The sequence below is a fragment of the Typopeltis vanoorti genome, chromosome 20 (genome assembly GCF_054136105.1).
Source record: "Typopeltis vanoorti isolate ZY-2024b chromosome 20, IOZ_Tvanoo_1.0, whole genome shotgun sequence".
NCBI classification, from domain to species: domain Eukaryota; kingdom Metazoa; phylum Arthropoda; class Arachnida; order Uropygi; family Thelyphonidae; genus Typopeltis; species Typopeltis vanoorti.
In genome coordinates this window covers 42,577,804-42,596,840 of record NC_143568.1, presented here as the reverse complement: position 1 = coordinate 42,596,840, position 19,037 = coordinate 42,577,804, and the positions used below count along the sequence as shown (strand labels likewise).

Genomic DNA, 19,037 nt, shown 5'->3' with positions numbered 1-19,037 from the left:
ATGTTATGGGCTGCATGCAGCCTGAGGGATCTGCTGTTGGCCACCTATGATTTAGGGAAAGCAAAACTTTATTTTCCCTATTTATCAAGGTAGATCCTAAAAGTCTTCATTTTGACAATGCAAAATCAACAGAAGCAGGAGAGATTAAAGATACATGCTCATTTCGTAACCGAACGATGAACGTATGTGTATGTACATAATACATACAATATAAATACATACAGTAGATGCCGCTTATTGTTATTACCTTGGGACAGTCGTTTTTCAATAACAGGCTGATAACATTAAGCAAAGGATATAAAAAAATTGCATCATTTATTTCAATTTATTGTTATGAACATTATTTAATTTAATTTATTGTTATAAACTTTTTAATGAGCAACATAAAATTTATCTTAAACTTATCTAGTGTGGTCTGTTGTCTTTTAATATAGTAGTTCATGAATAAATTGCTCATACTCATATGCCTTTCGAAGTTTGTCGCTCTATGTTGCATCCCGCGACGAAGTGTTCGTGGAGCTTCTTGGATCTGGGCATTGGTTGGAGGAGCTTCTAAAATTTGTTCTTCTATATTTGTATTAGGTTCACTTTCTTCTATTAGTTTAAAGTTATTCGGAAGCAGTCTGACATATTTCTGACACTGTCATTATAGCCACCACCTCAACGTTATCAATATCCAACCAATTTTCAAATTCTTCTTTTGACATACCATCTGGGGTTTTATCAAAAATTTCATTTGTAAGATATTCAAATTCTTTGGAAGGAGTTTCAGAGTGTGTGTTTCTTAAAAAAAAATCCACTTTTTTGGAAGCAGTTTTCAATGTCTTTTAGTCTTCTCTGAGACTTGCTGCCATGACATTGCTACCAAATGCAATGCATCAAGAAGGGAAATCTTTTTTTACACTTGCATCAGATTGGTCTATTATATAATCAAGTTCAGCTATAATTCTCACATGCTTCCCTTCGATAATAAGCTTTAAAAGCATGCCTTGGTCACATGGTTGAATTCACGATGTAGTATTCAAAGGCAAGAAAATTACTTTGATGTTCTTTAACAATAAATTGTTTGTGTGTGTGTGTGTGCAGTACAGTTGTCTACTAACAAGACAGTTTTCCCCTTTAATTTAAGATCCCACTTAACCAATTGTTGAAAATGTCATTACTCAACCAAGCATTTGCACTAGAACAGTAATCAACAGGCAAAGATTTGACACCTTTAAAACACTGAGGATATTTACTTTTTCCAATCACTAGGAGCTCTCGTTTCTCACCTCTCATATTAGCACAACAAGCCACCTGCTCTTTTAAAGATTTAAATCCTTTAGTACTTTCATTTTTAATCAAATAAGTACGCTCAGACATTGCACGAAAATAGTCATGTTTCGCCTGCATTGTAAGTAAACACTTGGGAGAATATTCAGCAATAATTTTTTGCCACACAGTCTTAATCCACGCATCAGCTGATAAAAAAATCAGCACTTTCTTCTTCACCGTGAATATGCTTGTAAACAATATTCTCTCACTTTTTCCACCTGTTAAACCATCCATCAGTTGTGGTAAAATTTTCTTTGCCCATTGTTTTTGCAAGTTCTTCTGCTTTTTGACGTATCAAAGACCCATTAATCAAAGCATTCTTTTCATGAACATTACTAAACTAAATTTTTAATGCTGATTCAACTTGAGTATCTTTACTAGACCTGGCACTCTTCCGATCCATGTTCTCATTAGTAAGAGCTGAAGTTTCAATGTTTGATCTGTTTTTTAAGATCTTACACAAGAGTAGTTGCGAAATTTTTAAACGTACAGCCACACTACACTGACTCATTTTGGACAACTTTTCATAGCATTCCAAAATTCTCTGCTTCTCTTAAAATGATAAACCTTCACGTTTTTTACTTGCTTCTGCCATACTGCTAAGGGCTGTTTTGACAAGCACTTTAAGCCAAATTCACTTACTGAAAGAGAGCACAAAAATAAACTGAAAAAATCACATTTAGACTGTATTTATAACCCCCCCCCCCCCCCCACCGCCTGCATTTGCCTTGAAGATTTAAGATTTACGTACGATTACCCACCTGCATTTCCCTGGAAGATATAAGATCAAAGGAAGATTAACAAGAGTCAGATTTCGACAAATATTCTTTGTCAAATTTTCTCCTGATTAACCTTATTTCTTAGAATTCTGAGATGCAAAAGGCTAAACACCCAAAGATTTTGATAACAATAAGCGGAACTTTGATTATAATAGCTGGATTATTTTAAATTCATTTTAAATGGTGTGTTAATAGTCGATTGATAATATTATCAGGTTTCACAATAAGCGAATTCTACTGTAATTATGTATGTACATCTACTCTATAATATAAAATGATAAGCCTTTTTTTGTAACGTTTTTGTGACACATTTTTTGTCAAGTTATTTGAAATGTTTTGAAACTCAGGGGCTAGTCTGAGTGTCGACTCTTCAGAATTCAAGGAGAACCAGGCCTACCAGTCCGGAACTTTGGGGGAAGGATCCCCTTTCTAGTCTTCAAAATTCAAGGAGAACCGGCCTACCAGTCCGGAACTCGGGGATTGAGTGCCGTGGAACCCCCCTTTCGAGTTTTCAAAATTCAAGAAGGAGAATCAGCCTACCTGTCCGAAACTCGGGGGGGGGGGGGGGGGGGGGGGGGGGGGGGGGGGGGGTTTCGAGTCTTCAGAATTCAAGGAGAACTGGCCTACCAGTCCAGAACTCAGAGGTTGGGCACTGCAGGCAACAGACAGAGACCCCTTTAGAGTTTTCAAAATTCGAGTCATCAGAATTCAAGGAGAACCGTCCTATCAGTCCAGAACTCGGTAGGTTCAATGCTTTAGTAGCCAGGGGAATGGACCCTCCTTTCGAGTTTTCAAAATTCGAGTCATCAGAATTCAAGGAGAACCGGCCTACCAGTCCGGAACTCGGGATTGTTGGGTGCCATACACATCAGGGGACCTTGTTTTTAAGATCTATCTGGAATGGAAGTCCCTGAGCAATCATACACAAATCAATTAAGAAATTTATTTTAATTCCGACTGTGCCACTTAATGGATCTAATTTATGTTAACAGTCAGGGCGAGAAGAAGACAAAAAGTAATCTTACACTTCTACACAAATATCCAAAAAAATGCAAGTCGTGGTTCGCTTTTATAATTTACTCCCACAGGTTCGTTAATTATTTTCAGGATAGTGCATTGGCTTATGAATTAGAATCAGGCAGTTGAAAAAAAAACAAAAAAAACATTTATATTGACTTCAAAGACATGATACAAAGCATAGAAAGAATGATTAAATACTAACTTAGACAAAATGCACCATATATCACACTTTACCTCACTATTTGATCATAGATTATAACACTTTTACTAGTAAAATTACTCAATCTTACTTATCACAGAATATCCTCTATGGGACAAATATAGCTCAATAGCATACACAATTGTTGTAGGAACGTTAACACAGTTAATTCTCTTCCATTACATTTACTTCTTAATTCAGGCTAATTCAGATATTGTATCAAGCATCTCGAGAATCAGATAACATTAACAAAACAAGAGCCTAATTGTTAACTGGCGGCTGTATGTGAACTGAATGTCTTTCAGTTCACATACAGCCACCAGTTAACAATTAGGCTCTTTCTTTCTATTTACCATTTCTAGACACAATCGTATCACATACTGCAAAACAAAACGAGGGCTTACTTGTTAACAATTTCCCGAGAGGAATGTTCGATTCCTTAATGATACACGTGGCCACTTCTATCAGGTCAAATCCTCGATAGTCTTCCTTCAAATTATGCATTGGAGTTCTGCCATGGCTATCCGCAGTCTAGAGAGAAGCAGACGGCAGAAATACATCCGACATCGGCGGTGGGGAAAACTATCCTCCTCCTACTCCAGAAGGAGTCCTCGTAGGTGCCGCGCTAAAGTCCAGGAAAGGTCAGCCACAGGTCGAAAAAAGTCCCGAACCACGTGCTGTATTGCCCTTTTATTCAAATCACAGTTCTTTGTTCTATTTTTGGAATATTCCAGGATTAGCCACGAGCAATGAATGAACCTACGTAATCGCAGGCCGTTTGTCCTTACGATCCTTTTGGCAATCGACGCTAATCCGATTTATGTCTTTTTAAGCTCTTATTAACGTTTCTTTAGTGCAGGTGCACTTTTGCATATACATCTTTACAATACTTTTATTATTGCACCTACTTAGTACATTCTTATATTTTATTATTCCAGACAAAGATTTAATTGTAAAATAATTAGCGAAAATTCGTTAAACAAAACTTATTTCTCGCGATATTTTACAAAGGCCACCCTTTTCTCTAAAAAAATTTAACTCAAGGTTTATTTTTTTTTTCTTTGCTTCCCTCATTCTCTGGAGATGACTTTGACTAGTTCCTTACACTTTCAATTTTCAAACCCTTGTTGACACGACAATTTTCCACATAATTGGCGATATCATTTTTCATTCCTTTCCATGTGTAGTTTTCACTAATCTGGTGCCATGTTTCATCAAATCCCTTATGTCCGTTTGAATCATGGAACTAGTAAATTATCCATGGAATCATAACTCTTGGAACAAGAATCTTTTCTGCAAATTTTCCCAAGACTCTCTTCCCTGACAAGAGAAGTCCGTCCATCTTTATCTAGGTAAAGTGTTTTGAGGAATACTCGATTCATAGGAGGTCACCTCTCTTAATTTTTTCATATATTTTTTTCAATTCAGGATCTCCTTTCTGAGCCTGTATAATATGGGGCTTACCCCAGGTTTGGTGATGAGGAGGTTTATATAAGACTCTTCCTAAAGTCTCAGTACTGCTTAGCTTACCTATGTTACTGTCTTCCCTCTTAGCAGGGTCAGCCAGTGCAACACTGGAAATCGCATATGCTTCAGTAGGCATTTCCTTTTCAAGACGTCCGTTTTCTACAGGATTATGGGAAGAGTCATTTGAGTCAAATCGGCACTTGTCTTTATCTTTCTTTCTTTGTCTATTCATTTTTCTGCTTTTATTTACTGGCTTGGTTCCCTTGTCAACCTTTTCAGCCTGAGACCTAAGATTGCTGCTGCCATGTTGGGCGCGTTTAATTCTCATTAGGGAAATATTCCCCTTTTGAAAATCACAGGAGAAGTTGCACTTTTGCAGAAAATTCAATCCCAAATAATTTGAACGCTCGGACGAGAGGACATAGGAAGAATTAACACTTCTTGGTAAACGTTCAAATTAAACTCAGGTAGCTTAATGCCTACTTTTATCTTTCTCTGAGCACATACTTCAGATTTTGAGATGCCTGTTAGCTTGATTGGCTTTCTCAGCTCTATCATGTTATTTGTGATAAGGGTACATACTCTCTTGAAGAATGACCTGGGACCCAGTATCCAGTAGGGTATCACAAGGTATCCCTCGTACCAAGCCTTGAATAACTGTCATAGAACTATCAGGTCTCTGCTTATTAAACATGACATTTGATTCATATCTCATTCCTCTATGGGGTGAGTTTCTCTTCATAAAGCAGTTATTAGCTAAACGTCCTACCTTGTTACAGTTGTAACATTTAGGTGGCTTTCTTCTGTCTTTCTCTTCACTAGCCCCCCCCCCCCCCCTTTTCTGACATGGATTAAATTTTGGGGCCATCATTTTGAGCTCACCTAATTCTTTGATAATGGCGTCTAATCGCTCCATTACTGGTTGATGTAACCTCTCTATTTCATGCTTAATTAATAATCTTACTGACTCCATATCAAATTCGGTTTGGTTTTCAATTTTTCTTCAGTCACAACCTTAATATGAGCTATGTTCTCTAGGTTTATGTCCTTTCCTTCCACTTCTCTTGGGGATTTTTCTTTTGGCATATCAAGAACCTTTTTTGAGTTACAGGTGGAATCACCTACTTGTTTAATAGAGTGTACTTGTTTGGGGATAGAGGCAGGATGTATATCACCAAGCCTTTCCTCTCTGTCTCTGACTGCAAGGTAACACTCTTCCAAGTTCTTTATTTTCTTTTTATATGCTGTTTCTTTTAGTTCTTCCCTTAATCGCAATCGAAATTGATTGGAGACTGCCCAATCTAAATGCGGCTTATCCTATTCAGAAACACTCAGACTACTTGCAAGAGTTAGTAATTTATTATAGAAGTCTGTAACACTTTCTTTGTTTCCTTGCCCGCATTTCTGTAACTTCTAAAGATTGGGGCTTACATTCCTCACTTTGGAATACTGAGATATTAAAGTATCCTTAAACTTTGAATACTCTAAAGTGTCTCTAAGAATTGGGGAAGCATTTAAGAAGATCTTTGCTTTACCAACCAGTTTGTTTCTTAGGAGAATCAGTAAATGGAAGTCCTTCACCTCCTAATTTTTCTTAATTCCTCTACAAAACTGAAATAGGAATGAATGTCATCATTTTCATCCCCAGAGAATGATGGAATAACAAGTTGAGGATTTACAGTCCTAAAAAACTCCTTGCCATCGATTCTTATGTCAATTCTAGTTACTTTACAATCAGTAGTATCACAATTCATATAATTTCAATTTCAATTGCAAAAAGGAAATAATCTTACTTGCTAAAGTTTACCTGTTCCTTAAGCCAAAACTATCCCAATCCACTTCACTTGAATTTTATTATGTGGATTTTATCCTGCCGACGGCTGCGCCATTGTAATATTTACTGTGTCTTCTATCTATTTCCTTACTTAGTATTTACTTCTTGCCCCCCCCCCCACACCTTTCTTCTGCTGCTAGATAGACCTCGTTTTTAAGATCTATCTGGCATGAAAATCCCTGAGCAATCATTCACAAATCAATTAAGAAATTTATTTTAATTCCGACTGTGCCACTTGACTGATCTAATTTATGTTAACAGTCAGGGCGAGAAGTGTAAGAAGACAAAAAGTAATCTTACACTTCTACACAAATATCCAAAAAAATGCAAGTCGTGGTTCGCTGTTATAATTTACTCCTGCAGGTTCATTAATTATTTTCAGGATAGTGCATTGGCTTATGAATTAGAATCAGGCAGTTGAAAAAAAAAAACATATTTATTTTGACTTCAAAGACATGATACAAAGCATAGAAAGAATGATTAAATACTAACTTAGATAAAATGCACAAATAACAAATGTAGCTCATTAGTATACACAATTGTTATAGGAACGTTAACACAGTTAATTCTCTTCCATTACATTTACTTCTTAATTAAGGCTAATTCAGATATTGTATCAAGCATTTCCGAGAATCAGATAACATTAACAAAACAAGTTCTTCAAAAAAACAAGACATTCAGTTCACATACAGCTGCCAGTTAACAATTAGGCTCTTTCTTTCTATTTACCATTTCTAGACACAATTGTATCGCATACTGCAAAACCAAACGAGGGCTTACTTGTTAACAATTTCTTGAGAGGAATGTTCAATTCCTTAATGATACATGGCCACTTCTATCAGGTCAAATCCTCGATAGTCTTCCTTTGAATTATGCACTGGAGTTCTGCCGTGGCTATCCGCAGTCTAGAGCGAGTGGATGGCAGAAGTACATCCGGCATCAACGGTGGGAAAAACTATCCTCCTTCTACTCCAGAAGGAGCCCTTCTGGAGTAGAAGGAGGATAGTTTTTTTTGGCTGATCTTTCCTGGACTTTAGCACAGCACCTGAGGTGCCTGCGCTAAAGTCCAGGAAAGGTCAGCCACAGATCGAAAAAAGCTCGAACCACGTGCTGTATTGCCCTTTTATTCAAATCACAGTTCTTTTTTCTATTTTCGAAGTATTCCAGGATTAGCCATGAGCAATGAATGAACCTACGTCATCGCAGGCCGTTTGACCTTACGATCCTTTTGGCGTTCGACGCTAATCTGACATGTCTTTTTAAGTTCTTAGTAACATTTCTTTAGCGCAAGTGCACTTTTAGCAGCATATACATCTTTATAATTCTTTTATTATTGCAACTACTTAGTATCTTATTATATTTTATTATTCTAGACAAAGATTTAATTGTAAAATAATTAGCGAAAATTCGTTAAACAAAACTTATTTTTCGCGATATTTTACATCAGTATTTTGCACAATGTTTCATGCCATAATGAATCAAAGGCCTTCTGCATATCTATAAAATTGTGGCATAGTATTTTATTATGTTCAATACATTTTCTCCAATAAGATGTATTGTAAGTAAATGATCCATTGTACTCGTTTTTATGGATTCCTACTTGTTTCTCTAAAAGTATACTTTCTATTTTGCTCTCAATACTCTTCTTTTTCCTCTATTCCACTCATGGCGGGTTGAGTTCTCAAAGACAAATTTTTGCCATTTCTTTCTGTCTGCTGTCTTTTTATGAAGTTCTATTATGGAGTTTAAGTGGGTGCTTTCTTTAATATTGTCAATCCATTTCTTTCTTGGTCTTCCTCTGCTGGGCTGTCCTTCAATTCTACCATTTAATAATATTCTAGTCTTTCTGGATTCGTTCTTGAAACATGTCCAAACCAGCTCAGTTGGCTCTTTTTAGTGCTGTAATTATTGTTTCTTTCAAGTTACGTTGTTCTCTGACTTTTTCATTTGTTTTTCTTTCTGTCCAGTTGGTTCTATTGATTTTTCTTAGGCATTTCATCTCAATACTAGAGTAAAATTTTTTGCAAAATTTTGTTTGGATGACTGATTAAAGTTCTATAATTGCTAGTTTCTGTACTGTTTCTTTTTTAGGAATAGAAATCAAAAGTACATCAATCTTCAGGCAATGAATCATTCTTCCACACATCTTGACAAATTTTGAGTAAGGCATCTATGAAAGGTCCCTCCCCGCTTTCAGTGATTTTAAACTTTCTCTTTATATAATCCTTTACATTCTGTAAAATCCAGTACCATCATCATCATCAAATTCCTGCCATGTACCCTCAAGGGGTGTACAGGATATGACAGTACTACATGAAAAAATTACATCATTACTAACTTCCTATCTACAATTTTCCTCCAAATCAGTCTGTTACTTGTCAAGACTCCAACATTATCAGATCTTATATTTCTATCGTCTAAGGCACTTTGTACCATATCAATCCACCTATATCTTGGTCTTCCTCTGGGTCGTTTTCCTGCCAACCTGGCAGAGAACACTTGTTTTGCTATTCTTTCCTCTCCCATTCTATTTAAGTGACCATACCACTGAGATTAGCTCTGCTAATGCATTCCTGGATGCTGACAATGTCCAGTTCTTTCCTAATATCCTAATTTTTAATATGATATTGCCATTAATGCCATCTGTTCACACCTCTAATCTTTTTCAGGAGTCTCATATCTGCGGTCTCGAGTCTTTGGTCAAGTGTTTTATTTTTGACCCAGCTCTCAGATCCATAAGTTAAAACTGGTTTGAACACTGTGTTGTATACAGCTAATTTAGTGTTCCAACTAATTTCTCTCTTATTCCATATGAATTTATTCAATTGACTTCCCACCATACCAGCTTTGCTGATTCTGTTGTCTATTTCTATATTTAATTTACCATCTTCAGTAAAAATCGTGCCTAAATAGCTGAAATGTTTTACTTGTTCCTCAGGTTCTCCATTCACAACACAGTTGACATTTTCAATGATTCTGCCTATTTTCATTGTTTTTGTCTTTTTATTGCTGACCTTCATACCATATCTATTACAACAGCTATTCAATTTAGTCAGAGAATCTTGCAGACTTGTAGCGGATTTTTTTAGAAGTATAACATCATCCGCATAAAGCAAAGAGCTGACATTAACATCTCCAATTTTGATATCAGGTTTAATACCAGTTTCCTTCATTATGTGATCCATATAGATAATAATTAACAGAGGGGGATAATGTACATCCTTGTCTCACACCAGATTTAACATTAATTCCTTCCTTCAATTCTAACTGCTGACTTACAACTCAAATAAAGACTGAGTATTGCTTGATATAATGCCCCATTGACACCATATAACTGCAGCGTATTGAATAGCATCTCTCTTGGCACCTTGTCATATGCCTTTTCCAAATCGACAAAACTTAAATACAGATCTTTGTTATATTCCCATGCTTTCTCGACTATTTGTCGTAAAGCGAAGATCTGATCTTGATAGCCTCTATTTGGCCTGAATCCAGCTTGTGCTTCACCAAGCTTTTCTTACACAATACTTCTCAACCGTTTTTTCTCAAGTATACTTGCATAGATCTTGCCAGGAACACTCAGTAGGGAAATACCTCTGTAATTCTCACATTCAGTTTTATTTCCCTTTTTATATATGGGTACTATGAGAGCTCTACTCCAATCATCAGGAATTCGTCCCTCTGTCCAGGCTTTCTGAACTATGCAGTGCAGCCACTGTAAGACTTTTATACCACCATACTTCAGCATTTCTGGCCGAATATCATCTACTCCTGCTGCCTTTCCACATTTCAAGCCTTTGATGGCTTTTTCTACTTCAAGTATGGATATGTATTCCTGACTGCATGCCTGGTCAGTGTTTGTTATCACTGTGCTGTCATCACTGCTTGTTTCATTTAGTAGTTTTTCAAAGTAATTACTCCATACTTCAAGGATATCTTTTTCTCCTGTTTTCATGTCACCTTTATAATCTCTAACTCCTTTTACAGCACTCTTTCCTCCATTCCTAAGCTTCTGCAACAACCTCCAGAATATTTTGCCACCTTCTTGATATTTATTTTCTATATTCTTGCCAAAGTCCTCCCATGACTTTTGTTTAGCTAGTTTTACACGGTGTTTAGCAATCTTGCATTTGTCTCTGTATTCTCTAAGAGCACAAGCTGACTTATTTGACAGGAACTTTTGATATGCTTTCTTCTTTTCCTTCACTGCCTCTTTAACTTCCTGTGTCCACCAGGGATTTCTGATTTTTTTATCCTTGCACACAACCTCACCACATGCCTCTCTGGCAGAATCAATCAATGTTTTCTTCAGAGTTTGCCACTGAATCTCCAAGGTTTGATTCCTGTTCTCAAACTCTTTCATTTTCTTTTCAACAATCTTTCTGTATTTTAGTCTACAGTTCACATCTGAGAGCTGCTCAACTTTTATTCGCTTTAAAACTTTCTTAAATGTTATTCTTTTCAATATGAAATTCAATTTTATCCTCCTCAAGACTATATGGTGATAACTTCCAATTTCAAATCCTCTGTACACTCTGGTGTCCTGCACCACTGAGAAAACGTCATTATCAAAAATAACACAGTCAATGAAACTTTTCTTATTCCTAGCCTCTTCTCTCCATGTGAATTTGTGCACATTTTTATGTTGGAACATGGTGTTAGTAATAACCAGTCCATGTCCTGAGCAGAAATCCAACAGATATTTGTCATTATTATTAGCTTTGCTCTTTTCTCCAAATTTTCCCAAAATATTTTTGTATGTCTCACAATCATTTCCTACTCTGCTATTTAGATCCCCAACAAGGACCAACTTTTCCTTTTTCATTGTGTCAGTTGCTTTTTCTAGAGCGTCAAAAAATTCCTCCACTTCTACCTTAGTAGAACCTTCTATGGGACCATAGGCAGAAATAAGTCTCATTGTCCAGTTCCCCATTCTCATATTTGCCCACATTACTCTACTTGAGACTGACTGCCATTCAAGAAGATTAGCCTCGTATTTTGTGTTGAATACTATAGCTACTCCTTCTTTTCCTTGATTGTCATTGCCTGAATATAACATTTTGTATTTATTGCTCAGAAAGATCTCACCAGTTTTGGTCTTTTTTGTTTCCGTCACCCCTATTATGTCAATCTGGTACTTATCTAATTCCTCAGCTAGCTCCATTTCTTTGTCATTCAGGCTTCTTACATTGATAGTACCGATCTTTAACTCTGGTGATGTTGAGTTGGGGTTTGTTTTCAGATTTGTTCCAGTAGCTGACTTTTCGCTGTTCACCCTGGTTCCCTGGCGAAAACAACGGGGGCCTTGTTTAACCGGGTGACGCCCCAGCCGGCATGAAATTTCGTCATGTTGTACCATCATTTTTTATTTTGGTTTAACCAATAAGAATACAATTTGGTCGGCTAAATCCCAAATTGCCAGCCCATCCTCGTTCATTCAGTATCAAAGTAGATACCCAACAGGGTGCATCACGAGAAGGTGAGGATTGGACATTAGGTCAGAAGCCCTGGTCAGTTTTCTGCATTCCTTTAAAGGCTATGTTGAGGTCTCCTCTCAGTTATACAGCTTTGACCCTTAAGCACCTCCAATACCATCAGTACCATCAATGTGATATACAGTATATATATATATATTTTTTTTTAAAACCCAAACTGCAAAACCTTACATTCTGCAATTAAATTGACAACCACTTTTATATTATAATGAAAATCTGCATTCTGACATACATCTGCCTTCTGATTTATCCAATTTGGTTCTGCTTCTCTACATTTAGATGTGATTTTATTTTTTAACGGTTTGTGGTTTCTAGTAATTCAGATAGGCTTCGAGTAAAAAGAAGCTTTTTTTTTTTCATTTGATGCTACAGGTTTACTTTAAAAAGAAAAAAAAAAGCCAATTATCACCAGGTTACCCTCTCTCTGTTTTCTGTAATGTTTGTTTTATTGCATCTGGTACTGCATTCCCCCCCCCCTTTTTTTCCCAATTTTTTTTGTTTTCAAGAGTTAAGGCTCCCATTTTATAATTAATTTTTTTCTTCTTCTTCCTTTTCCCCTCTTTTACCTTGCAGTGTCGAGGGTTTTCTATTCATTTAATGACAACTGTCATAAGGATAAGGTGATCAGCCCTATGCCTCCTGGTGTATCCTCTCTGTGTAGAAGCATTAAATTCTCAAGTTCGGTTTGCCTACTTGCGGGATGAAAAACCCCAGATAAAGTGGGGAGAAAAACCCTGCAGTCCACGCGCAAGACAGGATAGCTTGGCTATGTCTCTGAGAAAGATCCTAAGCTCCTCACATCAGTGATGGGAATTGTACTCAGGAATATGGTTGAGAAGTGCATAGCCACTCAGCTTAATCTTTAAGTAAAAGATAGGAAAATACCTCTAAGGCTTGAGGTGTCAAACCTTAGAGGCAGTTTCCTATTGGTCGCTGTTTTGAATTTAAGCTTTATTTGTGCTGATAGAATTTCATGATCAAAATCCATATATATTTACTTTTTTTTTACATTCCAAAATGTTAAAAGTTTTACATTTTTTGATGACTAAGATATATTCAATACAGTTTTTAGTTTTTCCATCAAGCACAGTTTATGGATATTTATGACTGCCTCTATGAAAAAAAAGTGTTAGTCGCCACCAGTCCTGTTGTCTTATAAAATTCAAGGACTATCACCTATTCCATCAATCTCAAATTTCTCTATTATTCCCACCATGTCCTCAAAATAACTTGCTTATTTTTGCATGAAAGTCTCCTATTATTATCAACTTGTTTTATTATTATTATTAGCATTATCAATTTCTATTTGTAAACATGAGAATTCCTCATGTTCATCATCTCCATGAGAATTTAAAAGAGAATTTTTAATATGAAATCTCTCATGTCTGGGACTTATTTAAATAGAAGAAACTGCTGATCTCAAGGCAACATATGATGAAATCAAGGAGGGTAAATATGAATGAGATTAAATCTAAATGGTGTATAAAGAACCTAAAATAGAGAAATGCACAGTTTAACTTGCATTAATTTAAGTTCCAAATCAGCAGTTAGTATCAAAAGATGTACAGAAAGAAAGGTCATTTGATGTTGAATTGACTCTTGCTATAGCAAACACCATGATAACAAACTCCCTTTCTATACAAAAGAAGAAAACGTTCCATCTCAAGACCCACAGACACAATGCTAAATGAAATTCATAACACCAACACCGAATTATTTGCATATTATCAAGAAGCAATATACAAAAGCTCAAAGGAGATATCAACATTAGCTGTTTACTATACAGAGATATGTTATCCTTTAAATACATAAATCAATTACAAGTCTTCAAAATACTAACCAAATTTAGTATGAAAACCAACAAAAAAAAAAAAAGACAAACTATGAAAAACATAGAAAAAAACCAGAAGATGTATGCTTAGCAGTCATAGAACAGAAGTAGCATTTTAGTAATTGAGGCACAATTTTTAATGAAGTCAGAAAATTAAATATCACAATAGATAACAGAATAAGTGGAGTCAGTTGAAAAAAATTATATAGAACAAGAGAGAAATTGTTCACAAGACTAAACAGTATAAAGATATTGTTCAAACAGACTTTAACTTGAGATTCTAGGAGTTGGGTCAGATATAACTTGAAATAATTATCATCCTTCTACCAGACTACAATCTGATATGAAAAGAATTTCTCAAAGGAACCATGGAACAAATAACAAGGATTCTTCATAAATTCAATCTATATGCTTTCTTCAAACCGGCATGAAAACTGTCTTCTTTCCTACCATCAAGTAGACTCAGACAAGTAGAAACTTTTCATTGCTAGCTGTGGATGAAAGGAATTTGTTTAAGTGATCAATTTAAAGAGAGAGAGCATTAATGATAACATAAGACAGGACTGTAGCGTTCAGAATCTTGAAAAATAAATTATGGTAGTTTCGTAGCAGTGCTGAGTTATTGTAATAACTAGGATGTTGAGATGTTTCAGAAAACGTTTTGAAGATTAGCATTGAGGTTTAAATGATAGTACAACTAGAATTTTGTATTGAATTTAATGATAATGCTGATATCCAAGATAGCCTGGATATCAGCGTTATCATTTAACATTATCTGTTAGCATTTAGTTTAGAAGTGATTTTTTTGCCACATGTATCTAGCCTTGCAAGAAAATTTATTGGTTAATATCATTCGTAATACTAAGCATGGGATGATTGGGCCCAGTTAGAGTTTTAATATCTTAATATATTAACCATTGACTGAAATTGTGCAGTGTTCCAATCTGTATGTATTATATATATTGTTTATTAAACCTTTGTTTTCTTTAATCTTATCAAGTTGTCTGTGTGTGGAATTTGATTCACCGCTTATAAAAAGATTAATGAGAACCTCAGCAGGGAATTAAGGAATAAGATCTTGGCCATGCCAGCAGATTTAGGATATCACTTGTGTTCTTTCCTGAGATCATCTCTCTTTTATTATAACTTATAAAATTCATTAGTCCTAAGAGGCACAGTCTCAAAATATAAATATCTTACAACTTCTTGAGAGGCTGATCTCAGGACTCTGAGACAACAGGACTGACTCCTCCCAGAGCCAATTCTCTTGTAAACCAGAGGCATCACGTGTTATCAAGAAAGGGTCTTATCAATATCGTTATATAAAATCACAAAGTTCCGTTAAGGGAAAGAAGCCAATATAACACTTTGATCTCTAATAGTGTAAAATCATATCCCTCAGCTGTGTTTGAGACACAAGCTAATATATGCATGCTTTTTGACTCATTATTTTGATTCACCTTATGTAGTTAACAGTATCTCCCTGTTGATGTCCACATAACATTGGGTGAAATATATTGGAGTTTTTGCATAAATTCAATATAATTTTTGTTACATGTGTAAACCATAAAACTTACTTTAATTTGATACTAATATTTGATAACATATGAAATGATCAAGTCCAAGGTGTGGTAACTTAAGCAGAAAAGGTAATCAGTGATTAGCATAACAAGTGCTTGCAGTAAAACCATCACAGAAAAAGGAAAAACTGAGAAAGAACAAGATATCAGTGAATAGTTAGGAGTATTTTATATAGAAACAAGCCAATAAGAAGAAAATATAATATTAGATAGAAACAGGGGATATTAAAGATCAATCCTTATTTCATAGCTGAAGAAACAAAGAAACTTTGAATGCTTTCGAAAATATTAATTTTCTGAAATTGATTTTGAAAAATTTCCTATAAAGGAAATTTTCCAAAATCCATCATTTTTTTGGGCAAAGTGTAACTTTGCTTAAAAAAATGATGCATTTACTAAAAAAAAAATATTTTTTTAGAATGTGATTCTTGTTCTCCTAAGACAATAATTCATCAATTTAATTCAGTTATAGGACTATGTTCATTAAGCACACTTCAATTGTTAGCATTTAGCCACAGTTGCTGGATGGAGAAATGCATAATATATAACAGTTCCTATTCTTATTCATTTCAAATCTTACTACTATTGAGCTCTGGCATACTTCCTAGTAGTTGATTACAGTTACAGTTGATTAGTTAGGTACACTATCATATTGTACGATATCTGTATTTAGTGATCAGATTATCTTACTTTTTTTTTTTTTTTATTTTTAGCAGCAGCCGATTTTGAATAAATAAATAAAAAGGATTTTTATTTTATTATTATTACATAACACCTCCAAAGAGTCCAAAGACTCATCGAAGGAGGGCACTAACTGCACAACTCTCTGCCTCCACCACCCAAATTCACCAACTACAGTGAACGACATCACCTACACCACTGCCTTCTACTGCCCATCACCACTAGTATTTTCACAGACAATCACAAACATCCATGCCCACAGCATGATTCAAACCTGCAGCCTTTTTGGCTGGAGAGCTGATATGTTAACCACTCGGCCAAAAGCTTCCATATAAAAGTTAGCAATTGGGGGGGGGGGGGGTTGAGGTGAGTCCATGGCCATACCATCTTTTTGCAGATTAAATTTATTTTTCCACATGAAGTAACTGGAACACAGTATGTGGACAAAGAGAGCCATAATGTTGCATGGAAATTTGTTCTGTAGGAGAAGAATTGTGTCATTGATTGGGACATTTGTGAAAGGGCAGAAACGTCAAAACTGATTAATAAATCATCTTTGCTGAGCGTTATGTTTTTTTATTTTGTTTATAAAGTTTGTGTGTTCTTTTTATTGGAAGGGGAATGACCTACCAACTCCTTGAGTGTTGACACTAATTTCTTGGCTAAGTGATAATTAAGACTGTCTATTCCCTGTTTTGAGCAACTTGCTCCTTTACTCTAAAATCTAGAGTTTAGCTTAGATATGTTAAAGATGTTTTTGTTATCTGGCCACACAGTTGCCAAACTTTAAATGCCCTCAGCCACATGAAGAAACACAAACACGAACGCATTCAATTTACTATTGAAATTCATAACTCACTCCCTTTCCTGGATACACTAGTCACACATCTTCCCTCAGGCTGTCTATCCTTCGCTGTTTACTGTAAGCCTACACATGCTGGCCAATATATACATGCTTACTCATATCGCCGCCCTTTACAAAAATATGGATCAGATTATCCAAAGAGGGAGTCATTAACACCTTCAAAAACAGAGCTATAACAATTTGCTCTAATGAACAAGCTCTTAAACAAGAATTAAAAATTATTAGCAATACATTTATAAATAATGGCTATAGCAAAAATACTATTAATAAAGTTCTTCATAAAACTTCATCAAAAAATCATATAGATTGCAGTAAAGCCATAGATATCCCATACACTAAAGGGTCATCGGAAAAAATTAATAGAATCCTACCATTACAATCTTAATGCCACTTGTTTTATTTTAATTTTAAACCACCTTTAAAATTAAAAAACATATTCAACTCCTCTAAGGATCCCCCCCCCCATTGACACATCCTGGAATTTATTGTATCTATTGCACCTGTAACTTACCTTATATTGGGGAAATTGGACATACAATCCCTATCTGTAAAAAAGAGCACAAATGACACATTAAATTTAACAATTTTGGTGAAGCAGGCCTCTCAGATCATGCTCTTAATACTCTATGCCAAATTGACTGGAAAAGCATTTGCTCATTACATAATGAAAAAACCTGGTATGAATGGAAATTAAAGAAGTCTGTGAAATTTTGATTAACCACCCAATCTTAACAATAATGGTAGCATAAAAATCCAAAGAATTTGGATTCTACACATTCAGCCCACTTAATTTCTAGCAAACCCTGACTTTGGGACTTGAAGCAATTTTTCAGCTTTTATTGGCCACTATCCATACCAGTTGGCTGCAATTTATATGTATACTTATATAAGTAATAATATTTTTTATTTTATTTATTAATTTTTTCCCTTTTTTGTAAACATGTTGCTCTCCAGCTTAATTTAATTTTGTAACCTAATGGATAATAATAATAATAGGACTGGACTCTAGCTTTGATGTAGTAAGGTTTTTTTTTCCCACCAGAGGTCAGGCCAATAGTTATAACCTTTGGTCAGTAACTTTAGCATGCCATGTAGATTGTAGTGCAGCTTGTTTCTTCGTATATATGTGTATACTCCAGATAATGACCTTAATGTAAAGGCCGAAATGTTGAGTGTTTATTTTGGTTTATATTAAACTAAAGTTTTACTCTAACACGGAAGTTGTTTCCATAATTTGCATAATGTATTCTGATCACCGTGTAAGCATGAAGGAAAGGACTGACAATGGAATAGTTGTTGATATCTCTAGTGTAACATCCTCTAATCAGTACTTAATGTTGAAACTGGTCTGAGGAGCAACTCTATTATATGGAATTATGGAATACCAAGGGCAACTTGAAGTAATTTAAAGCGCTATCTAATATATAGTTATTGATACTTCATGCACAATATTGTTTGTAAGAAATATGCTATAAAAAAATATGCTATGTAAGAAAAAGAGTTGAAATTAAGAATATAATCTCATTGTACAATGCTCCTCTTATGGTACACTAGCAACAAGGTTTATTGGAAGTCTGTTACATCATACAATTCGGCTATTCTAAAGTAGACTAGCAGGTTTTTGATTATGTAAGCAGTATTTAAGATACCAAAGCTGGCATGGATGGGTAGAATTTCAAATTTTCTAAAATCTATGACAGATACATGCACGTGTATTAGAGAGAGAGTGTAAATCTTACCCTCTCGACCATTATAGAGAGTGGTCTAGCAATCCAGTGTCCTTTAGAGGAGAATGCTCTACGTGAATCCCGGATATATAGTTGTCGTAAAACTGTCACTGCCACCTAGATAAATAATGAAATTACAATGTTAGAATACATAGTGAAACAACTATTAAAAGACAATGTTTATTATTATTAAACTTGAAATAAATAACACACCTTCTTTAAGGTGAATGAGACGTATCAATTTT

The 19,037-nt window shown here is 35.3% G+C and overlaps 1 protein-coding gene across 4 annotated transcripts in view; it reads right to left on the bottom strand.

The window, feature by feature from the left end:
- The window catches only part of LOC150095396 (ubiquitin-protein ligase E3C), a 662,747-nt gene that overhangs the window by 307,921 nt on the left and 335,789 nt on the right, over positions 1–19,037 (bottom strand). For all 4 annotated transcript variants that reach the window (XM_090409807.1, XM_090409808.1, XM_090409810.1 and 1 more), the window contains exon 15: positions 18,805–18,909. In XM_090409807.1, coding sequence (XP_090265933.1) covers positions 18,805–18,909 — 105 coding nt within the window. The remainder of the gene's footprint in view (positions 1–18,804; positions 18,910–19,037) is intronic.